Raw genomic sequence first — 25,614 nt, 5'->3', positions numbered from 1 at the left:
CCGTGCCGGCGCAAAAAGGGAGCCCCCACGGCAGTTACATGTCTGTACCACTTCGCATACCTGCCTCCCTCGACTCTTCAACCCTCCGCCCCCTCTGTCCCCGTACACGCGCATTCCGTGCCGTTACCGTAGTTACACACCTGGACACCATTTGCGACGGGATTCGCGGGAGGGTGGAAGCAGGACTCTCCCTTTGTATTTTTGCGCGGGGCACGCTAGACCGAAGCAACGGAGCGACTCGTCGTACCTCACCAGCGCACCGGCAATCTCGTCGCATTGTTAATACGGCGCACCTGCGTCTTCGCCGCGTCGGCGTAGCAATTAAAGACGTTTCGGAATGCCGCGGGCAAAGGCGTCGTTCCAGAAACGCGTGCGACTTAGAAGTCGTTGCGACAAACGTCCTTCCAGGCCGTCCCGCAGTGCCACGCATTCCTGAAACGAGGTAAACCTCGTTCCGACGCTGGCCTGGATGCCAGCACCGTGGTTACACCGATGCACACAGTGACCCTGACTGCTCTCTCCTGATTCCCTCTAATGGCGAACACCATGTAAGAAACTCGGAAGGATCGTTCCAAAAAATGTTGCGATCCAACAGGCTTTAAATGATAAACAATTAGAATTAATTACTTAGGATGTGTAATTAAAAATTAATTATAGTATTTTATTCACAATGTGTGCTATATATAGATATGTAATTATTAAAACTAATTATATTCGGAATGTGCATTATTTTCTACGTTCATGTCACTACTCGAGAAACGTGACATACAAAAATTTCGAGAAATTCTCTCCATTCATATTTTTGCATGTAATTTATAAAGCGAGAAATAAAATACATATTCTACAGAGATAAAAATACTATTCAATATTTTTAATAGAACTATTAGAAAAGCTTCAATAATACAATAAATATATGCAAACTTGACTTTTGGATCTATAAAATGTTTATATTTTTTTAATTACATCAAATGAAGACATTTAAGACTGTGTCATCTTGTTAGTCAGAGATAAGATTGCGTAAAGATCAACCAGTATCGACGTGACCTACTTCGCAATAGCTTCACATTTAAAAACTGGATTCACGAGATACCATTAGGAGGCGTTTTTCTCGATCGCTGACGCGCAGCACCTGGTCGTTAAAAGGAAGTTGGCGGTTGGTCAGGGACACCTCGTATGTATATCGACGAGAGGAAAGATTTCGATCGGTCGCATTACTCTCGAGATCGGCTCGTAAACTCCTCGAGGCCGTGGAAAAAAGCGCGATCTGGATGCACATACACACGCGCGTGCATTCGCAATGTCGCCCTTCCTCCGGCGATGTAAATTCATGTGCGGCGCGTTTAATTTCCATAAGAATAATTTCGCGACGCATAATGAGCGTCACGCTCGATGGCGTCCGGTTGTGACTCCGTTATTAAATGCTCGGTAGAAAGTGAACCGATAAAGAAATACCGGTCCGCTGGCTGTAGCATCGTTGCTCGCAATTAATGTTTTTTACGCGGGATTAGGAGTACTAGAGTACGCCCCGCGGGTTTATTACGTAATTTTTTTACGTCTGCGTCTATTGCAGTTGTAAGTAAATATGGAAATTAATATTTTAAGAGATGGTTGCCTCAATTAACTTTAAGTAATCATTGTATTTCTATTTTCTAAATATAAAATGGATTCAAAGAAAATCTTTAAATTTAAACAGAATAAAATATATTAACTAATATTACCGTTCTATTTATAAAAAATGAACAAACTCGTAAACTAAGAAGTCGCACAATTATTTAATCATAAAGTTATTTTTAAACAAGATTGTCGATGGAACTCCCGGTAAGAGGAATTTAATCATTTCGCTTTAACGTACTCTGCAATCAGAAGTTATGCACAATAATACCGTACAGCAAAGCGTGAAACCCTTGAACTTCTGGTGTACGCGATCCAGTATAGTGATTACTGAAGGTGGCAAAACACCCCGCGAGGTACGATCGTCTGGCGCATAATTTTGATTGCGTTTTCCACATCGGCAGTTACTCGGAGCCAACCTCCAACTCTAATTTGCGCTCTATATATTCAACCGATATTCGCAAAGTATTGATTTTCTGGGAATGTTCTGGAAATGGCACATGATGCTTCATGTAGTCTCGCGTGTTATTGAATTTACATATCCCAGCGTTTGAAGCATAAGAAGGAAAAAGTGAATGCTTATAAATATAGAATTTCGGATATTATTATTAGGTCATTAACTAAGTAATCCGGGTAGCGTCTAGAAAATATATAAAAATGTTGTAGCGATGTGTTGGAGAATCTTGTTTCTTTGTTTTTTAAAGATTGTCTATCCTGTCATAAAACTAACATAAGTATATATATTTAGTTTAATTTATCATCATCTGACCGCGACTTGGATTACTTAGTTAATGACCCAATATATTACGATATCATTTCCTAACATTTATATGTGTACATGATTAAACTGATACGTATTTAAGCGAAGCATCTGAATTTTGCACGTTGCAATTCTGAAAAAAGTGAATTGCTTACTTATACAATCATGACAGCATTACAGCCGAGATAGGTATTTCACGAAGCGCCGATCTCTGCTCTCGCGAGTGCGGTAACGGCGTAAATCGACATTTGGCGATCGCGGAACGAGTTCGCGGAGCGAACGGGACGTGCAACGATGAATCGTGGTTGGAGGTCCGGATTTTTGTTCCGACTGTGACTCGTTGCAACGGCAAGCCGCGTCAGAGAATCGAACGGTAACGTCGGCGAAGAGGACCGTTTCGCGGATATACGGAGGCGCGGGAGGCGCAACGGGGGTGAGATCGCGCGGAGAGGGAAGGGAAAAAAGACGCGTATCTTCCAAGTCCGATCGTACCGCCAGTACCGATGCTCCTCTTACCTTGCCGCGGGGCACACTCGAATCTATAAGTGCCGAGAGAGCTCTCCTGCACAGTATCGGGGTATAACGGTGATTGCACGAACTCACGATTTCCATATTTCACCGGCGAGTCAATGGTGTAGCCAGTGTTTGATTTACGTAGTCCCGCGGCCGCGTGATCGATGAATCTTTTCCCCGGCGATTAAACGTAAATTACGCCGACTACGAAATCGTTATCGGACCCGGCGATCGACTCGGCCGCGGCGCGAGAATTAATTTGCCGCACCATCTGCGGAGAAACAGAAAAAAAGGGAAAGAGAGAGAGTGAGAGAAGGGGGGGGGAGATCAAATTTAAAAACGAAGAACATTTGACATCGCGAATTCGATCTATCGGTCGAGATAATCAGGGAAGATTCTTAATTGAGAGACTCTCCTGTTTTCCTTTCGCATCTACCGCTAACTGCTCGCTAGCCAATTCCCTTCTTCGAAAATTTGCTTTCCTAGTATTCTATTATACTTTTAATAGAAAACACTATTTCACGAGGGCTGTCCAAGGTTACAACCCGCAGAGAGCGAGAGGGAAAAATAAAGCGAAACAGCATCTATTAGGCTCCGTAGGGTCTGCGAGTGTCACGGATTGAGATATAAAACGGGGCTGGCCGGGGAACCAGGTCGAGAGTTACTCGCGATAAATGGCCGAGCGTAATTCACGGACACTGGTTGCGACGAGACCGCGTGATTGATGACGGAAACGTAAGCAGATACACGGCCGTTTCGCCCCGGCCATAGGCTTAATGGATTTTTCAGACCAGGCCCGAACACGCAGGAGCAGGGAGAGAGGAGTAATTTATCGAGCGTCTCCGAGAGAGCCGCGGGATCGCTTCTCTTCGCGGAACAAATAGCTATTCGATTTTAGGCCCTGTCTGGTAATTCCTCGCGCGGCGTGGGCGATTCTGGCCGCTTCCTGCCGCTTCCCCCTGAAATATTGCGCGAAACTTTTTTGGCCCGGCACGCGATAGCGCCGATCAGTCCGAGGATCGGACGTGGCTCGTCCAAATTTGGCTTTCGGGCGTCGGGCTCTCGTAAACCCGTGGCCTTTGCTCGTAAATTCTCGCGGCGCTATTTATGCGCGCGACTAAAGCGATTCCGCTGATACACAAAGTCAAGACCCCATCTTCTCGTCTTAATTTTTCTTTGTTGTGTCCGCGAGCGAAACCCTTACGAGTCACGTGAAGGCTCGACGCTCGATGACGCCATCAAAAGTGCTTATTTAAAAATTGGGAGATGACGTGATGTTCCATGCGAAACTGCACGCACAATGCGCCTTGTTCTTGATACTTGAGACTTATTTTCATGCCACCCAAGATGCAAAGATAAATATCTGAGCGCAGGGTCTTGGTTTGTTCTTGTTATATTGTTCTCTGATAAATAAAAATGTACACTCGTTTTGAGTCATGTAAAAAGTGCTGGGCTCAAGGCTGCATTGAAAAGTTCTTCGTTGAAAATTGCGAGACAATGCCAATCTATGTGTAGCTAGGTAGTACAATACTTGTTCCTGATATTGTAATTTATTTTCCCGCCGCTCGAGGTTTCCAGATTAAGATCCAAATGATGATATCGTAATCTAAGATGCCGGCGATAAATCGCGGCTTTGTGCGCGAAGGAGCACTCACACAAAATATGAGGGGATTCGAGAGGAACGCAGTTACCGCGAAATCACGGCGGTATCCTGGGAACGCAAGAAGGTGAGAAAAGCGCCGCGGGGAATCGACATTTGCGGGATGATTTGCGCAGCGCAATTCATACAAATTTCCTGGCATCCGGGTGTATTTAACCGCGACATGTCGGGACTGCGAAAGGGCACAGGTCCGCCATTGAACGAACGGTAATGTCGCATGTAAATCGTTATTGAGAATGCACCGCGGTTTTATTGCAGAAAAACTTTGCCTTTACGCGCGTCCTTCGCGTGATCTACAACGGTCCCACCGTTGACGATGTAACTCCCGTCCTTGCACCTTCGCCCCGATATATCGTAAGGAATCCTCTGGCTTCCTAATTTGCTGCCCTTGTGGTCTCTCCTTTTTATTGTTGCGTTCTATTATAGAGTTTCATTATATATCGCTAATTTATATACTAATTTAATTTACACGTAAATGTCTATGTATAAATATCATACGTAATTAATTTTCTCTTTTTCTCTCTCGCGAGGTAAATGTTATCGATGCAGTTCTCATATCCGCTACTCGCACGTGACTCGATCAGAGAAAGTGTGCAGGTAATGACACTCGCCGCCGCTCGCACGTGTAACACACGTCCACGCTTACCCACCGGAACTCATCGTCTATTTGTTCTTCTTCTTCTACTTCTACTTGCAGAGAGTGTTAAGCGTGACGACTCACGTAATTGCCGAGTCTGTTGAACAAATTATAAAGCGCATGAAATCGTGACGCAATAACTGTCTTCCTTCTCAGCATAGAACAGAATTGCGTGCAAACTCTCAATTTTTCGAAGTTTCTTTTACAAAAAATTAGTAGCACGTTAATAAAACTTACATTTGCGTGCTCAAAAACATTAATTTACGAGGAATAATACTCTTCTTTGTCACGTGCTATGTAAACGTATGATTTCTTTTATTAGGACAGTTAACATCGTTGCGTCCGTGAAAACGAAAGCACCATGGCCTGTTCGATTTCTTCCGTTACGCCACTCGTTACATCATCGGATTTAACACTCCGCGACGGAGCGATTTAACGTCGTAATTAACTCCGGCGAGGAGGCTGTGCCTGAAGAACGCATACCGGACTTACGCTCTCGGCGCGGCGCGGTGACGGAGAAAGTGAAAATAATTTCTTCATCGGAACCCGTCTCTCCTTTCGCCGTGGTCTGTCGGCATCAGATAGCGGCAGGAGCGCAGCTAGTTGGACGTCGCCGCGACTGTCCACTGTGAGCAAAGGACCTTCGTTGGCTCTCTTCATTAGCGCGGCGGCAAGTTCAAGGCCAGCACGTTCCAAACTAAGACCAAGACAGAAAGAGAGAGAGGGGGGAGGGGGGGAGGGGAGGGAGAAATAGTGTCCGTTGTCTGTTGAATCTCGGGTGCTCTTTTATTTTAGTCAGCACTACCATCGCCGCCGTCGTCATCATCATTATCATCGTCATCATCATCATCATTATCATCATCATCATCTCGAAAATCCTCGGACTTGTACGAGTCCAGTCGTCACCTATTTACGCACGCCAATCACACGTGAGAACCAAGCTCACGGTCCACCACGGAAGGGAAATCTGACCCGCGAGTTCACTCCAGGCCAGAACCACCGATCTCTGTCGTAAATCATCCACGCGGACGTTTCCTTGCTCCTCGTCGCTGCGCGCCGATCAGGTGCAATCACGCTATGCGCGGTTAGAACCCTTTGATCTCGCAGCGTCTGTGTCGCCGATTTTCATTCGCCGATTGGCGATCTGACATCGGACCGTTATCGATACATCGCATGTTTTATTAATTTTCTCAAATAATTTTTAATTACAACGACGTTAAATACATTAACAAATCTGCAGGAAAGAGAAAATTACAAAAAGTTTTTTTCAAAGTTGACTTCACGATTTAGTGTGTAATTTTTAATTTGATTAAAGTATAAATTTTAATTTACATACTTAGAATTAGCTTACAAGGTTTCTTTAAACAAGATCATAATCTCAAAGTAACGAAATCAAAACTTTAAATTAAATTAAAAGAGTATTTATAATACTAATAAAACTGAATAAAATAAATACATATAATTTTCGATTCCAAAACCTCGTTATTTTGATACATCGCATGCCGCGACGTATCAGGCGCCTTGCACATGCAAATCGGATAGGGCGAGTGTCGTGATCGTCGCGGAAGGAATCAATCTGCATGTATTGTAATGGACGTAATCCGCGTAACTCAATAAGCCCGGCAGCGCTGATTGAGTAGTAACCCGGGGACATTTATTAGATCGATGTTTTGCATAAACGTATTTTTCCGGAGCGGACGACCGATGTTGCGTCGAGGGTGCGTACCTTAACGACCCGCCTCGCTGCCCCATCATCATGCTATGCAATAACTCTCCTCCAGCGGCGGTGCAGCGCGCAACGCGGCGGCATGTCCAATGTGGAGCATCTCCGTCCACCCCTCATCAGCCTAGATCCACGGCACGTAGGCCGACTTTAAGGCCCAATTATTTATGTAGCCGAGTGAGTGCCGCTGATTCGCCCGTGCGATGATTACGCCAATCATAATAGGGCTCTGCTCAGGCGAAAGAGATGAAGAGACGGTGAGCAAGAGAGAGAGGCTCGGCATTGTGATTGGACCTGGTGTGCGGGATCGGGGCTAACTACCCACAGAAATCAAGCAAAATAGAAACAAGACCGATCCTCAATCACGTGTAATTGTACTCTGTCTGTTCTGTTCTCTCTGCGCTAGTATATATGTATATAATATATAATATATATATATACCCCTTTTTGATCCTTATATTTAGCGGAGCACAATTTTCCCTCAGTAACTCGCCTTCTGCGTGTCTGTTATTCTCCCGGTACCAGCCCCAGTAGCCTATCCTCGTTATTTTCTTTATTTATAGTCATATTCGCTGAAACGCCGCGTATCATCTCAACACCGCGCGCCGATACGCCGCACGGGGCCCCGCATAAAGTCCAAGACGAGATCTCTAACGTAAACACGCTTATCCGCCAAATCGATCGTAAAATATCCTGTTATTATCGGGGTATGCTACCGTCCGTGACGCCGATCGTCGACGCGTGATCGCGAGAGTCCACGTTCCGCTGAGACCATAAACATTTTATCCCGTAACTATTTGCAACAACCCGAAGTAGAAACTTCGGCAGACGAGTAACGTCGACCAAGTCTTTTTAGCCCGCATATTTTACTATGTAAAATTTTTAGAAATTGTTTTCAGTGTTCTTTTAGCGAGCGCTAGATCACAAACAATCAAACATTCACTTGCATTCCCACGTTTCCAGAATTTGTCTTGGCTTTATCCGTCTTGATCTGTGATCCTATATAATTGTTCAGAATGCAAAGGATGTCTGTAGCATTCTTAAGAAGGATATCACGTAAAAGTCTCAAAGTCAGATGTCACGTATATTCTTATACGGTATAAAACGGTATATTCGTGTATAAAAATTTATACAAAAATATTTTTTCATAAAATATAGTATCACGCCTTTTTAGTAGAATCTTTTTTAAAGCCATTTGCTTTAACCAAAACTTACTAAAAAATCCTTGGTAGTGCAAGGATCAATCTTAAGCATATCCATATTTCTATCCTAAATAATTCAGAATAATATGAATTTGCTATACATGGATTTATCTCTATAATTTAATACCGAATGGAATATCAACTAAAACGGAAAGCTGCATCCAATGTCGCCATTTGGACGGCTGCATTTAGCATGAAACGTGCGACGAGCACACACGAGGCCGAAGTCCATATTCATACTCTTGTGCGCTTAACACCGCATTCAGTGCTAAATCGCTATCGAGGACGACTCGAAGAGTATCTCACCCTCGTCTCGACGGCCTCGCGACTGTCGGTTCACACCAAGTATAGCGTTGTCCGTGGACCAAGTCGACCATGGCAGGATCGAGCGAAGCGTCGGCGGTGGTATGTTGTTGCAGGTTTTTGGTGGGGGACCTTGACCGAGTGACGTTCACCAGCAGCAGCAGCAGCGTGCAAGCACGCAAAGTAGGGATAGGTAAGTAGGTAGAAAGAGTGGTTTCTGAGGAGAATCAAAGACGCAGATAGAAAGAGAGAGACAGAGAGAGAGAGAGAGGGAAAAAGAAGTGCGTTGCAAAAGTAGCAGCGATGATCAGCGCGAGGGTACACTGGATCCTTTGCTACTAGTGATGACACTGATACACTTGCGCGAGGTATCGAACACTCTTGACATCGTGTACCTTTCATCATCAGTCAATATCAATAGACATCAATTTTTTTGGAGAAGCGTCGGTCATCCAGTCGAGGGTATCGTGAAATATCGAATCATCAGACCATCTTGAGTGCGGTATCGAGTAAAACGTTACGATACTGATTATAATAGACAGATAGGAAAGAGCCAAGAAGCTTGCAGGAGCAGCAGTAACGTCCGGCGCCGACTGGACTCGGGTCACTATTAGGTATCGAATACCCGACACCGTGTACCTTTCATCAGCAGTCAATATCAATAAATTTTTCGGCCGAAGAATTAATCAGGCGAGAATACCGTGAGATCATCGAATCGTTTTGGACGCAACGGTGAATGAAGATTGCACACGGTCACTGATCTGTAAGTATAGATATTTGATCAGATTTGTGAACATGTGCCGATAGAAGTGGCATGTTTGTGATTCATAGACATTTACGTAGTCATTTCATGACACACATGATTTTATAATAGCAAACTTTAAATACTGTATTCTTCGCTTTGTGCAACGTAACATTAAAAGAAACTTCCCGATGCGTCAACAATCGCAATATCTTGAACTTTTATCCAACTTAAGATTAGAAAAGGACTTTGATTTATTTTGAAATAATTTCTAGAGATCCAAAAATGTTTTTTCTGAGATTAAACTTATGCGATCTTCTAAAAAAATTAAATGCTTCTTATAATATCTATGCAATCTTTCTTATTCGATTCTTAATGTTAAAATCATTTAAATACGAAAACCTACACTAAATAGTCATCAGTAACACGACAAAATGTTGCTTCTAGAGCCTGCCAGAGTATTTCCATTTGTATTTCCATTTATCAAAAGCGAATTATCCAAATTGGTAGCACCATCGTATTGCTCATCGATGCTTCCACCAACACTATCGACTTATCCCAACAATCGCACTTTCCGACGTATGTGCACCTCGGAGCCGCTCCGCACGTCCATGCCGTGTTCGTTCGTCCATCCGGTCGTCCGTGCCTACTCTCCTGTCTGTCTCTGTCGGTACTCGAGTCTGGTACACCGGTGGGATAGGACGGAGTGCCGCGGTGGAAGGAGTAGCAAGCGGCCTACGCAGTTTCAAGCTGGGTCCCAGCTTTTATTAGTTCTTCGGCGCTCGGCGGAGAACGAACGGAGAACGAGCGGTGTGTGCGTGGTGTGTGGCGGTGGTCTGCGCGTTTGCGCCTCCTGGTCCAGACCCTGATCATCCGGGTCACCCCTGCAGCTGGGCACGCGCGGCACGAATCCACGAAAAGGCGAGTCGCGCGAGGTACGAACGGTCGTCGGTGTTAATTGGCGACACGAAGCGCCGACAGCAACGCGAACGAGATATCCAAACGAGGTGCACCTCCCGCGGATTCGAGATCGCGCGATCGAGTGGCTCCGGGTGCATATCCGTCTGGTGCGAAACGGTTTAGGAGCTCGGGTTGCCGGTATACCCGGCTTCGAGTGTCCGGCCTTGGGTGTTGCGTCTTGGGTGTCGGATAACGACGAGTGTCGAAAACCGGCGCCGGGGAAGGGAAGACGGGACAGCGATCGACGACAATCGATCAAAGTGTTGGTCCTCTCGGGTCAATCCCGTGGATTCGCGGTCCGGTGATGGTGACAGTTGCCGAACGTGAGAGTGTTCAGTTCGATCGTACAAGTCACGGAGCCTCTCCGAGAGAGGGAGAAACAAGCGGACCGAATCCTCTCGCTTCTTCTCGCTCTTCTGGTTCCGCTCGGGAAACTGATCGTACCCGAAGGGGCATATCTTTAGCGAGAATACCAGATATCTAAGTGATCGGAATGCTACTGTGTCAGTAAAGGTAAATCCAATATCGATAGGGGTGAAGAGTGATACCAATACGTAACGACGACGATGACGATGAGGACGACGGCGACAAGAATGATGTTGCCGGCACATGTCGATCTGCAGATCGGATCGAGCCAGCAGATACACTCGGCTCGATTATACCGCGGATCATCGCGAACGTTAATCGAAAGGGAAACGGTAGAGCGTCTTCGGTAGGTCGGGCAGGTAGGTTCCGCTTGCTGTGTGTTCGCGGGTCCGAATAGATTATAGAGAGTCCCGCGCAAGAGCGAGAGCGCGAGTTATTTCGCGCGCAGATTGGATCTGCCGGCCGCTCGGCCGGGCAGACCAGAAATCCAGCGGAAGGGTAATATCCCATTAACTGAAAGATCAATTAACTCGCGTTAACGGACACTTTAATCACCGGTGTGCGGCTAGGCCTACCTCTCTTCTCTCTCTCTCTCTCCCTTATACTCGCGCGCGCGCTCGTGAATCTAGGCGTTTAATCTGCCCGTACCGAGAGATCGAGTCGACCGATCACGAGCGGACTCGCTCGCTATGGGGAGCGATCGCGATACGATGCGAGGAGCTCTTTCGCGCGGGGACGGAGCAGGATATCGAGGAAGCACGCGTATTATTCATTCACGCGGTCGCATTAACGATGCGCTAACGTCCGAGCGTGTGGATCGGCGCGGGAATAAACATTTATGGAAATGTCCCGGCACTTCTGATCGGGATCCGGAACCCGTCCTCGAGGGTGTCTCGATTAGACGCTAGTCTCCCGAATTAATGTGCCGAGAGATTTACGACCGCGAATTACGCGACGAGACGAGAGCTAACGCGCCTTTAATCGCCAGACCTGTCGTCTATGTCCGACGACATTTTTAATAAGTACGACATACAAGGAGCTTGTTCCACAACTACTGTATTACTCGTCGCTGACAGTTCCTTCGACGGTCCGTTTTTCGAGACACTTTAATGGAAAGCTCGATCATATATCATGACGGAAATTATAGGGTTCGGAATTAAACTTTGAAAACCCAAACATGTCACAAAAAAATATCCTATCCGTTAATTAATTTCCGCCTGCCCGATTCTCTTTGTAATACCCTTTTTCAATCTAATGATCAAATCCTCTTAGAAAATTAATTACCTGATTATCAAAAAATATACTTATTTTAGTCCCCAAAGTGCACAAATCATCATATTAATACATACCTAAAGCGTTTTTAAATCTTTTTTCATTCTTTTTCTATTTTTGCTTGCCTTCTTGTTTCGCCTGTCGGCATTCGCGAGATGCAGATCCCGCCCATACCAGACCCGAGGTGCAAATCCCCTCATTGAATCCCCGATACGGTTTTATCGCGCGTTTCAGCGCATGGCGTGCGTCGTGTGTGCAGCCACGATAGAGACGTGCGGGTATAATAAAGAGGACGGAATACACACGCGGGAGACAGTGCAACGATAAGCACCGGGTGTACCTGGAGAACTTTCGGCCTTGACGTGTACGAAGTGTGTCAGTGTTACCTGCGAGCGCGAACGAGAAAGAGAGAGAGAGAGAAAGAGACACGAGGTGGAACGCTTTCGATGGGGATCGCTGTTGCTGGATCCATTCACCATAATGCATCCGCGTAACGTGACCCATCGCGTCCAGATTTCTCCTGCAGTCCCTGGGATAAACGATGGCCGCTTCTCGTAAGCGAGCCGACGAAGAAGGCGCGCGGAACGTGACGGCCAGCGCGCGTGCAAATAAAGCGATTGCGCCGGTTTTTTTCGCGAGTCACGAGCGCGACTTGTACGATTTCTATTTCCATTTCTGGTATCTGGCGTCACGCGCGTCGCGGCATGTTCTTTTTGGATGTTGGTTTTGAGTCATATTTCCGTGTTGGCCGGAGTGGTACAGTAACGGTTTGCTCTTTCTCGAGTATTTATCGCCATATTAGGAATCGAGAACACAGATTTTGCTGATCTGATAAATCCTTTGAAGGGATCTACAAACTTGAAAATTGTTGAATTGTTGGAGTAGAGAAAATCAAAGCTCTTGGCTTCAGATTGGAAACGTCATCATTCCAAAGTCACTTTGTGTGATCACTGTGATATATTGCTCTTTCGGATCAGTTTACGATGGTGTTCGACAGACTTCTAGTGTTGAGACTTGAATCTCTCCGCGCGCATATGGCGGCAGTAATTTATGATAATTTCGTTCATCTTCCTAAATGTAGACAAAACACAGCAAATGTACGACTACGAATTCGTAAATGGTTTTACCTTCGTGACTTTTAATGCCGTAATAAAGTGCCACGGATGCCGGAAACTTGTTATTACCGTAATATTCAAAACGCTGCTGGTACGAAAACCGAGTGTTCCAAGTACGCGCGTTTCTAAAAGCTGTCTTTGGCATCGTTTGGTGCCGGAAATCAGGTGACGGGCGGCGGTGTTTTGGCATGCACGAAACGCCTTACACACGAGACCGGGGTGAAAGCGTGAAAATGTGGAGCAGCTAAAAGCTGCGGCGGATTTCCGAAGGCCGGGCAAGAAACGGCATCGGGGAACGGACGAACCGGAGAATTCCAAAGAGCTGGAATCGGCCGAGATACGATCTGCCGGCAAATTGTGTCGAGCGTAAACGCCAGGATTCGTCCTGAGAGTGGAGTGCTTGTAAGCCGTTAGAGATAAAGTTCGTAGGAATCTACGTGGAACGTCGGGAAGAGAGCACAGCGTCGAAGCAGGAATTTTATGAGTGGTGCCGCTCTCAGGAACACGCGCGATGCGAGGAGGATCCTCCCGGCTTTTACACGAGCGCGGCGCAATTCCTTTCCTCGCGCTAGCGCGGCGATCTAAATTAAAATCTTTCTTCGGCCTCGCCGATTCGCCAACCGCGCAGCGTAACGAGTGACGGAGCGAAGGGCTCGATTCACGTTCGCGAGGGTGTCGAGAGAAAAATAAGCGTCCAAAATCGCACGTGAAAATTTCATTGCTCGTTAACAGCGTCCTGTCGAGACGAATGTATTTTTTTTGGTCACACTGTGAGGCATTGGCGGAAATTTATTGGACCATCTGTAATACTACAACAATCTGTTGTAAAATGCGCCGCTTCGCCAACGAAACAGCAAGGAAATAAAAATGGACAATCAACTTGCTTTCGCGAACAAACACATTTGATGTGAGGTCAAAAGCGAAGTCTTCATTTTTTAATGTCAGCATTCGCGTGATGAATAATCGTTCTCCGATTAAAAAAAAAATGAGAGGATTTTATATTGACCTAAGAAATTTACTAGGTAATAAATATTAAAGTTGTCAAGTCTTGCAATCTACCAAGAATTCAACTCGGAAAAAGACAAAAAAATTTCAGGTGCAAAATGTCGAGGAATGAAATGTTGCCTGAATTGAAAAAATCTGTTAATTTAGCAAAATTACGTAAAATTCTTCATCATGTATGAGTTATCTATGATTGTCATTCCGTTTGAATCTTCTCGTGCTCTGTTAACGGAAATATCTTTCTAAAAGATACTTAGATTGCGATCTAATCATGGACGCGAATGCCTTCGCACCTTCGAGAGCCCGACAGGCCCTTCGCATCCTCCGCGAACGCTACCTTTTATTATCGGCTTTCCACATGCCGCGTCAATAAAAGTCAATAAAGAAGGTGCTAAACGTTTCGCGCGCGAAACGGGAGTGTTTATTACACGCCCTGGTGTCCTGGTGAACGTTCGCATGCAGACTAGAGAATAGAATGTCGTATAATCCGACTTGATGTGGTTTTATTGCCGGCGTGATTCCGATTTTCGCGCTATTAGCCCGTGACGAATGTGAAATATCTCAAAGCTACAGATTCCAAGGACCGTTAGAAGATTCGGAACGTGGTTTCACGCGGACATGACATCGACTTTGCGCCCGCTTTTACATGTCGTGCGAACTTGTTTTACTTCTATTCTAACGCTCTTGTGCATATTCTAATTCTTAACACACGCGCGAACGGACCATGCTTTTGTGTCGGTCTCGCCGCTAATGACTAATGGCGAGGACACCACGATATGAAATCACCGCAAAATTTGGAACGTGAGTGCTGTCGCACGTTTCGACAGAGGAGGCTACGTTTTTTATTATTCCCGCTCGTGCTATTATGCAACATCAGGAAACGGCAAATAACACGTTATTAAATCCCTCCTACACATCGTGCGTGTCACGTCAGTACGACTGAGAATGTTGCACTGTACTCGCGATATTTGCTTAGTAATGTTGGAAAGGCACAGATAGAATGTTTGGATTTCATAATAATTTTTATATATCTCAGAAATAATCGATAAAAATGTAGCATAATTCGTGATTTCGTGCTGGGAAAACATTATTTCACTTAGCGTTTAAGGAAATTGTGAGTCGCGTGATATTCTCGATGTGTTATCCTTACAGAAGAAAAAAGTATTCGCCATGGAATGCACGGAGTGGAATTAAAATCGCGAGAATACGGCGCCGTGTCGACTTTCTTATCCCTCGGCGTGCTATATTAACTCTATGTGGCGAGTAACGAAGGACGCATTAGAGAGCCCCCTCGTACATTAGACGCGGTCCAGTCGAAATCCCGGCCGGTCCCTCGCCGATTTCTTTTTGTCCCCTCGGATCGGATCAGGCGTTCCGCCGCGCGATTAGGCGAATAGAAGCACGCGTGGGAGTCGACGCACGAGAGAGACCCGTCGTAAAATCTCGAATCCCGAAAAAAATATATATTAACGTCAGTTTTTATAGCGGGGTCCTTCGCTCCGCCCTTGCCGATACCAGCAGCTATGGAAGCCGCGGGGAGCATCACGGAACCCAGCCCAGGGAGATGCGGTCCTGTTCGCCAAATATGGCCAGCGAGCCCCCCGAGGGCATCTTATCATCCTCGGATTTGAGTTCATGCGAATTGTCTCATTTAAGAAGCTGGCGTCTCCACCCTGGCGCTCTCGTGGCTAATAAAGTCGTTGAGTGACGGCTCACCCCCGTCCACGCGTGTCAAGGTGACGTGTTACTCCGGTCAGATGGCCTTGAGAGATGCGCGCGTGCTCGGGGTCACTTTTATTCGTCCCAAGGATGGAATGCCGAGTGGACAAAAGCACAAGATGAATGTTAATTTCTTTCCCAGGGATTCTCTCGGAAGGCTTAACTTAGTCTCTCCTAATTAATCACTTGTCTTCTGCTTAAGACATTACGTAGAGAATTCTCTTCGAAAAAAGAATCTCAGTTGAATCAAGTGGACTTGAAAATCTGTTCTTTTCAGTTGCAGTTTCTGTCTTCGAAATAGAAAATCTTTTTTGGATAATTTTATGAGGAGAAGTTTAGTTAAAGTCGTTAGGATTTGCAATCAACTTACAGTTTCGATATCAATAACGTATACAATTCGTTATTAGCGATTAATTTTAAAGTGCATCGGTACATCATTTGTATGTCGCGACTTTGAAACCACTTTGCGTGAAAAAGGCTGCGATGAAGATCAGCTGAAAAATAGGATGTTATTTTTGCGTGAAAAACATCTACTGAAATAAAGGACTTATAATGATAATGAGCAGATCTTGATGCTTCCGCCTGTGTGTCTCGTCCAAGTCTTTGACTGTCATCAGAGGTATTTTTAGAATTGTTTTTATCGAGATGGCCGTGTCTGATCGTTCTGTTTTTGTACAAACTTCGAACAGTCGGCGGTTGATTGTTTTATCGATTTACGTAAATTCGCGAAAACGAATTAACATCCCACGACTCATTGGTCACTGAAGCGCAACTTTAGGTAATTACGAGTCTCGCTGATCAGGATTTTTTAGTTTCACGTTTAAAGTCACGGTCTTTTCTATTTTTATTTCCGAGGAAAAAGAATCCGCTCCGCACGTTTAATATGCATGGTTCGCACACCGTTGCATGGCACACGTTTCATCTCTCGCCAACGTATCAAAGCGACGTACGAATAGCTGCATCATGCGACCGGTTATTGTTGAAGGAATAGCTTCTCTCTAAGCGGCGAAAACAGAAGACTGGCTGCAAAGATTAGAAACTGACAGACTACTTACCGCCACTATTGTGAACGCTTACAGGAAATTAAGTTTCTGATAAGAAAGCAATCAGAGCGTGCTCGAGTACGGGATTTTTCGCGCGTCGAGCAATGCCTCTCGCGTGCGCAAACATCTAGTTTTGGTCGGAAAGTCATTCAGGATCCGACAAAAAGTACCGAGCACGAGCAGAAATGAAAGCGAACAGTCCCCGGCGCAATTTATTCGCGTTGTATCAGGAATTCATTAAAGTCGAGTCAGTGTCGCGACTCGTAGCCGCGAGCTGGTGACGCGACGCTTTGAGGCTTCAGGTTCTATGAAATTTAAATTAAGTATCGCTGCGCCTAGAGATCGTAGTGTCGATAGGGAGACCGCGGAGATCCCGTCCAGAATCCTGCCGGATTACGGGCCGTAATTACGATAACGTTTAAACGCGGACGAATATAAGGGGAAACGGACGACAGCGGACGGCCTTATCGCACAATCGCTCCTATTAGCAAAGTTCTCATCGGCGAATCCATTGCCGGTATTATGCGCCGTCACCGTCATCCCTGTCGCTGTCATTATATCGTTGCACGTATCTCGAGTACCCCATCTGCCTGCATGACGACAAAGAGAAGCATTATCACTCGTTGCGTTTATCATCGTCTTACTCGGAGCCGGCATGCGCTAGTATAGACACGTCGCCAGGAACGCACGATGCTATCACTTCTCTTTCTCTCACGTTTCCACGCGCGCGCGCGAGTGCATATACATACATGTACGCATACACGCTCTGAAATAGCACGTACACAAAAAGCGCACGTTCCCGGGCATAAATTGCACTCTCATGACAACCGGGGAACAATTCAGCCGATTGTTTGTTTGGAAAGTGGAGTAAGTTGAGCCCGGAAAAGCTTGTTACAATTGCGACGGTCTATCAATTTGTGCAATTATATTGTTTAACGTTCATTATACGATGATAAATGTACTGGACATACTAGTTATAATACTACTTGATTTATTATGGGAGAAATTAGATTTGATAACATTGTGTAATTGTCAAATTGAGATACAAATTATTAACTGTTTGCGAGTTATAGCGCGTTTAAAAAGAATGTAAAGGATTGACGGAAAGATACCAATCTTCTCATTAAAAATATATTTTTAACGTATCTCCTGCGTCGCGAATTCTTGAATATTCAAAATTTGGTTGAAAAGCGCAACTCGATAAACAAGAATATTATACTATCAGTTTTTTTTTAATTTATTGAATTTATTGACCAGGTGCATTCCGAAGCATGGCTTATTCTACTTTCAGTCAGTTTAATCGCTATTTCAATACTCTAAAAAGTTTTATCAATTCCACATACTAACACAATGTTAGTTTCCACAATCAGACTCTCACGCTTTCGATTAAATGTATGCGCGATTTTATGATTGGAATATTGAACGAAAGAGGGATTAGACACGTAAATCTCCATTGACAAGATTGCCCCAGATACTAAGAGCACAGCTTTGCTTGGCTTGCAGGTCGGTGATCGGGTGTGAAAAAACAGGAAAGGAGAAGGGGAAATAAGAGAGCAAAGGGGATCAGGCACGGGGGTGAGAACGCTCTGGGGGTGGGACGGTAAAAGTGTAAGCACGAGGAGGGTCCCGGGCGAACGAAACGAGAAACGATACCCTTAACCGGTCGTGTGGCATGATCGGGAGAAAAGACGACAAGACAAGATGCTCACGGTACAGCGCACGGAGTCGTTGAGAGGGGGAGAAGGCTACAACCCTCCCAGCACGCATTTGCTACCCCCCATCGCGTCCGCGGCTTCCGTCACCGGGTGGAAGCCCGCCGAGAGGAGCGTCTCCTTCAATCGAGACGTCCACGTGAAGAGGATCGGTGAGTCCAGGCAATATCACACCATACAAACCGCGACATTCCTGCATACGTAGCGGATCGAGAGAAAGATCGAGAGAAGTGGCGCTGCTTGATTTCTTCGGGTCTGACTCGTGTCGGTTGCACTTTAAAAATCAACATTTAATTAACTATAAATTTAAACATAACTAAAATTTGCGCGAACATTAATTCAACATATAAACATGGAAATTTTTATCAAAATGCAGAAAAATTTAAATATCTTTAAATTACATTTCGCGATAGTAAAATGTAAAGTCAAAGGACAGTTTCATACAATAAAAAAATTACTCTTATTAAATTTTTTGCATAATCTGACGTGAATTGTAGATTCGGATCACGAATTAGACTGAAATAAAGAATCAGATAAGCTATAATTACCTAAAGTTAACCGGCGATCTTCGGTGGAACCAGCCCTTCAAGCTTCGTCTAACAGTACACCGCGATGGTCCACGTGCGCGAGGGCCGAGTACCGTTTGCCGAATTATTGTAAAATCTGATAAATGCAGAGCTTACGTGACGAGACGTGTTCGCAAGGACGATCTTCCGGGATGATCCGCAGCACGAGCATACGCATACAGAATTTAATATGCTTTGCGCTATAAAAGTATACGCGTGCACGGAGCTGGTTAAGAGAAAGAGACACAGAAAGAGAGAGAAAGAGAGCGAAAGAAGAAAAAGAGAAGAAACAGCACCGAGCGCCGAGAGAGATCGCGCAAAACGATTTTGTCTCGCGATGCCACGATGTCTTGTATTTCAGAAAAAAATTACGGGTCGGCTCTTAGAGAAGAGCGATCGCAGATTGTGGAAATTATTCGCGACGACTTCTCTCTCGCTCTCTCTGTCAGTCTCACCACCGCGATCTCGTCTCTCGACGATGAGAGCGGCCACCGTTTCCGAGAAGAATCCCAGCTGGGAAATTATGCACGTCGTCGTGCGAAATTCCGCTGGAGCTTCACGCAGCAGCATCATGTTTAATCTCGACGCGATGATGAGAGCGCGCGCGAGACGCGAAAAATTTCGGCTGTTAACGAATTCAATTAAAATAAGTTGTTTATAAATCGTGTGCATTTGCGGTTTCTTTTCTTTCGATCGACGTATTACGATATTATACATCGGTGGATATCTAGAATGAATAATTATACGAAAATCGGTAATAACTGCACACAATTAATTAATCAATATGACTAAGAAAAACTTTTTATCATCAATTCTTTAATATGCGTAATAAACTCATGGTTTCTTACTAACATAAACGTTTGCGTATCCAAAAGTGCAAGGAAAGATTCGTGGATTTCTAAAGTAGAAGAGTAAATCGCACGATCAAGGAAACCGAGATGTCAAGCAGCGACATAGCGCTATGAGCTCCATATATAATTCGCCTAACTTGTGTCTAACTTCCGCAATTTCCTCGACGTCAGTGTGTAACATACTTAATCAGCAGAGCCTGCCGCAGACTAATGAAATAATCGTTACGCTATGCGATCGATTCGTTTTCCCAAGCGCGTTATCTAATATACCGATTCCGGCATTAATTATGGCTAATCGACGAGCGATCGCGTAACAATAATGCCTTAACGACGGCTCCTCCTCTCGGGAAAGGTGGCGGCGATCTCAGTGACCTTGACAGAGCCTTGAGGTCGATGAGTCGCCGTCATCTAAAATCCGAGAGGAGACGATTTCATTAAAGAAATACGCGCCTTCGCTGTCTCTCGCAATTCTCTTAATGCGATATGTGGGATTGTACTGGTGGTATTGGTATGTGTGTGTGTGTGTGCGCACTCAGGACTCAACCATTCCTCTATCACTAGCTAATTATTAATTATATTAATAATAGTAATAATATTAATAGTAATAATCTCCCTCTCATGCTACACGGAAAAGCGTTATCTGTATTATTAAGTTCCGCTGAATTTCCAATATCTTCGCTAAACTTTTAACACGTAATTCAGCCTTTCGCTACAAGGTGTCTGTGAAGTTGGCACGACGTTCTACAAATATCGAAAAAATACTAAGAGTTCTAATAGCACTTTTCATAGTTCTACAGTTCCTGATAAAAATTAAAAAGAGTTCCGCATTCTTTCTATTAAAAATTCAAAAGTGAAAATATGTCGTGCTAACTTCGCGAATCTAGCACGATACTCTCTCCTCTAAAGTACTAAAACGCGTTGAAAATTATTATTTTTGACTAGAGTTCCCGATAGTTCCAATCGAGATTCACATATATATACAATTTCAGATCGATATTCCACCAATTAACAATTTTTGAAAAATTTTTTATATCTGCGTCCAGCACGACACTTAGTGAAAATGCGTCGTGCTGATGATTTTCAGCAGTTCTAACGACAGTTCTCGACAGTTCTGCAACAGTTCTATGCAATAGAGTTAGTTTCAAGAAGAGTGCCGGTCATTAATGAATTTTTAGACAATTTTTAACAGTTAAGTCCAGCACGACACTTAGTGAAAATGCGTCGTGCTGATGATTTTTAGCAGTTCTAACGATAGTTCTCGACAGTTCTGCAACAGTTTTATGCAATAGAGTTAGTTTCAAGAAGAGTTCCGGTCATTAATGATTTTTTAGACAATTTTTAACAGGTATGCCCAGCACGATTTAACTGTTAAAAATTGTCTAAAAAATCATTAATGACTGGAACTCTTCTTGAAACTAACTCTATTGCATAGAACTTGCAGAACTGTCGAGAACTGTCGTTAGAATTGCTGAAAATCATCAACACGACGCATTTTCACTAAGTGTCGTGCTGGACGCAGATATAAAAAATTTTTCAAAAATTGTTAATTGGTGGAATATCGATCTGAAATTGTATATATGTGTGAATCTCGATTGGAACTATCGGGAACTCTAGTCAAAAATAATAATTTTCAACGCGTTTTAGTACTTTGGAGGAGAGAGTGTCGTGCTAGATTCGCGAAGTTAGCACGACATATTTTCAATTTTGAATTTTTAATAGAAAGAATGCGGAACTCTTTTTAATTTTTATCAGGAACTGTAGAACTATGAAAAGTGCTATTAGAACTCTTAGTATTTTTTCGATATTTGTAGAACGTCGTGCCAACTTCACAGACATCGCTACAAGGATGTGTATCCAAGATGCATTGTAATTTATGCAAACATCGATTTTGATTTATTTAGCTCATCGTCTATAACAGAACCTCAGAAAATTTAATGTCTCTTTTAATATGAAGATATTAAAGGAGATATTTCTCAATATTTAAAAAATTATAATAGATAATAAAAGATGATGACTAACAAGAATCGTACAATTGATCTATCAAGCATCTGCGTGGCTCAATCGCGCGGTCACTATATTACGCTGGGTCACGTAGCATACTAAAAGCGCGGCACTGAAATCGCACTTCTATCTTGTTTATGCGTAATTTCAGAAAAGCAACTTAATATGCCACACACTACGATCCAGTGCCAAGCATAGGATAAACACAGTAGATAAAACTAAACGCAACGAACCGTCGCGAGTTACGAGCATTTCCGCTTTCCCTGTATCGACCGACATGGCGATCGAGATTAATTCGAATCCCCAACGTTTCTTGCCTGGCTTGACGGCTCGATTATCTTTAAAAAAAGGTAAAAATGTTTGAGAGGGAGAAAGAGAGAGTCAGATGCATAATTAATCTATGGTGATGCAATAATGTGCGTCTCAGGAATACTGCCGCGGGTAAAATTAATGGCTACTAAACCGAGGTAACTATCTCAGAACTCGACTCGGGAGTTCGCATTATTTTATACTTGGCAACCGCCGGCTCTTTATGATTACATGCGCATGTTAAATCTATTTTTTCCTAGCAAAAATGTCAAGAAGAATCATCATTTATAATGTTTCAGATCTTAGCATGACTTCTTAGTAACCCAAGTATTGATTAATACTTTATTACGTGGAATTTTCCAAATTGAATGATAAATAATAATATTTCATTTAATCATGCGTCTGAAGAGTTATATTGAAGAAAAATAGTTTACAATAAAATAACTGTTTTAACATTTCCAAGAAAAAACAACTATAAAAATTCCGAATTTTTAAAGTATGTGTCTCTGAAAGATTATCCAATCATCATTGGGGAGTATTCAGTACGATCATAATCTAATTGCAACACAGATTAAAGCAAACTATGTTTACATCGTGATTATTAGTGGTATCGATAATAATCGATCGCAATATTAATAAATATTGCGAGCAAATATTTTTTATAATGTCAGGATTCTTCCTCGTGGCCCTCTTTTCAGACGCAGGAGACTCGGCCGACAAGGTCGAGTGTCAACTCCGCGATCGGACACGGTCGACGAACTCTCACCCGCTCCATTCACTTTTTGCGACGACATGAGCAACAAAAGCTCACGCCTCACTCAGTACGGCTTACCGCGAAATTGCGATAATCGACTCGAGCCGGCAGAGCGTAATTAAATTCGGATATTTATTATCGTGCCCCAACTTAATCCTTGATGCGCATCATTGGTAATATATAGTAATTATGAAAGAACGGAGATTATCTTTGTTCTTGAAAAATATCTTCATTTTTGCATTTACGATTCTTGGAAATTATTTTAGAAAATATCTCCATCTCCTCTAAAAAGAACATTTTAATATCTCTCTCCTTTGTAATTAGAAATCTATTGTACTAATAGGGAAAAATAGGAAGGACTTTTTTTCCTAGTTTTATTCTAAATGTAATTTAATATGTTCCAAATATATCAGATACTTTAGCTTCTAAAGTACAAAATTGAATTATTTATTCACTATTACTTATTCTATACTGATCTGTACTAATCTGTATAATACTTTTACGTCAATTAATAGTAATATTAGGAAAATAAAACGTACGAATTTATTTACCGACAATTTCTTAGAAATTAAAAGAGATTCCATCGCACGGAAGTAGCTGGAAAGCAATACTCTAGAACGAAGAGGAACTTCGCGTCACGATACAAAGTCTCAGCTCGGAACGGTGCATTAGCGATCGCGCCATACTTCTTATTGTAGCGGTGCAAGGTGTATATTTCTTATTATTCCCCCCTTCCTCATCTCTTTATCTTTCTCTCTATCTTCCTTTCCCTGTTCGTCGTCAATGCGGGCGGTCTCGGGAAGTCAGCCTAGTTGGGTGCAGCATTGCGTTCGCGCATGTGCCCCTCGTCCAAGCTTGTTAAGGGCCCCTTGTGTCGTCCGCATTATCCCGCCTGCCGGCATTTCCTGGATCGTCGCGTGCTCCGCGATCGCGAAGATCGTCCTTAACACGCTACATCGATATACGTTCACGCGCATATGCGTACGTGTGTGTAACGAGGTGTAATACGCTTCGCGATCGCCCTGCGATCTTCGTTAGATCGCTAATGGACACTGCACGGAAATCGCCTCGAGATCCGCGCTCCGGGAAATTGATTGTCGCCCGCAAAACGAGTCCGTGCTGATCTCTGTCTCCCTCGCATTTTTTTCAGATCTAAAAGACAGTCTTTATGGCTTTAAAAAGTTATACTAAATATGCCCACCTATCTAATTATTTCAAATTTCTATTAGATACTAGCGGATTATTCCTATATACGAATATTAAAAAACAAGTCCGTTGTTTTCCAGCTTTTCTAAAGAGAGAGGCGTGAATGTAATTAAGATTGCTAATATAGATTATAGAAAGGGCAACTCTCTATGTAGAGAAAATTTATAATAAGTTTTTTATATTATTTTATTCAGAATAAGCTATTCCTTATCTACGTGATTTGATCATAAAATTCTCAGTGTTCAATTTTAAACCATTCTATCTTGCATTGGTATTACCTTTCATTGCACGTAGAATAGAAATAACGACACGTGATAACGCGACGGTACTATGTAGCGATCAGGTACGAGACGCGGGCAAGAGATACAAGGAAGTACTCGGGTACCCGAAGCACCGAATGGACCAGTGAGTCAATAACATAGAGATCGCATATCGGATATCTCGCGTGTAAGCCGCCGTCATTAACGTTGATACGATCGCGTTAATCACCTTTTTTGCCACGGAAATATTCCATATCAGTCTCGAATTAACAGCTCTAGGCATGTTAAGACGGGCAAACGCATTAATCTGTTATCTCACAGAATAGTTCATCCGTGATACGTACATCAATAGTATTATTTTTATAAAGTAATCTAATAACATTATGAAATTTATTATTAATTATCCGAAAATTTCCTTTAAATCTTTCAACTGAACGGCCGATTTTACCATGCCGTGCTTCGAGTCTCTTCTATAATCTCTTCTACATTCTTATGATTATTGCACCTCTACTCGCACTGGTGTTATACTCCGATGTTTGTCGCTTGCGTGTCAAATAGTCTTACGGTTACAAACGACCAGCAGAAACGAGAAAATGCCGTAATATCGGGCGGATTCTAGTATGCCAAGTTGAAAACGCGAGGATCGCACTGGTAATACTTTTGTGGCGCAAAGAGTGCGAGGGGGCGAAGTGTTGAGAGGTTACAGAGGTGAGACACGTACGGATTATGGGAATACAAATTATTGCACGGCCATGGCCGTGAACATGCACCGCATGCCATTATCCAGCGAAATTCTGTTAAAGCTAACACGCCGATAAAACGAAACTTTCACCGTAAAGAAATTTGATTGAACTTTCATTTAGCGCCGGTACCGGCGAACAGCCAATTAGAAGTCGGAGGTTCAGAACAAACTTAAAACTTGAGAATTCAACGCGAGGCTCCGTAACGAGATTTTCCCGCCGATCCTTTGCCGGCGATCCACGATTCCAGGAAGACGTGTTGATCGCGACTGGTCGTTTGAGGAAACATACCTCTCGCAATTATGACATCATGCGCTAAAATCATTCATCAGTGTCAACAGTTTTCCCAGCTGTTCACTCGCTCAAGTGTTTGCGTTCGTTGTCGGTAATCAATCTTCGGAAATTAGCTTTCGCTTGTGCGAAATTCTTCCACGATAAAGCACAGAAAAGAAAAAAACAATGTAAAATGTAAAATTAATGAAGAATAATCTTATTCGATTTGTTAATTCTGGAAATACAGGAATTTTAGTTGATCTTTTCTTTGTATTTAAATTTTTTAACAATTTTTGTAATAATTTATTTTCTCA

General features: G+C 43.6%; 1 protein-coding gene and 1 long non-coding RNA gene across 3 annotated transcripts in view; one reads left to right on the top strand and one right to left on the bottom strand.

The window, feature by feature from the left end:
- Positions 1 to 6,366: 6,366 nt before the first annotated feature.
- Positions 6,367 to 9,821, bottom strand: LOC109611409. The gene is made up of 2 exons (XR_002193788.2): positions 9,558 to 9,821; positions 6,367 to 9,170 (listed from the first exon to the last, which is right to left on the bottom strand). It is a non-coding gene; the product is annotated as an uncharacterized LOC109611409 (long non-coding RNA).
- A 126-nt stretch (positions 9,822 to 9,947) lies between these two features.
- Positions 9,948 to 25,614, top strand: part of LOC105285989 — a 120,446-nt gene continuing 104,779 nt past the window's right edge. Inside the window, exons 1-2 of one of the 2 annotated variants that reach the window (XM_011350591.3) lie at positions 9,948 to 10,086; positions 18,132 to 18,492. In XM_011350591.3, coding sequence (XP_011348893.1) covers positions 18,330 to 18,492 — 163 coding nt within the window. In that variant the 5' untranslated portion in view covers positions 9,948 to 10,086; positions 18,132 to 18,329. Of the gene's footprint in view, positions 10,625 to 18,131; positions 18,493 to 25,614 lie in introns of both variants that reach the window. The other variant, XM_011350590.2, reaches the window with a different exon arrangement.

Source organism: Ooceraea biroi, chromosome 1 (genome assembly GCF_003672135.1).
Source record: "Ooceraea biroi isolate clonal line C1 chromosome 1, Obir_v5.4, whole genome shotgun sequence".
NCBI classification, from domain to species: domain Eukaryota; kingdom Metazoa; phylum Arthropoda; class Insecta; order Hymenoptera; family Formicidae; genus Ooceraea; species Ooceraea biroi.
Note: the sequence above shows the minus strand (reverse complement) of the source record. Positions and strands in the feature narration are given on the sequence as shown.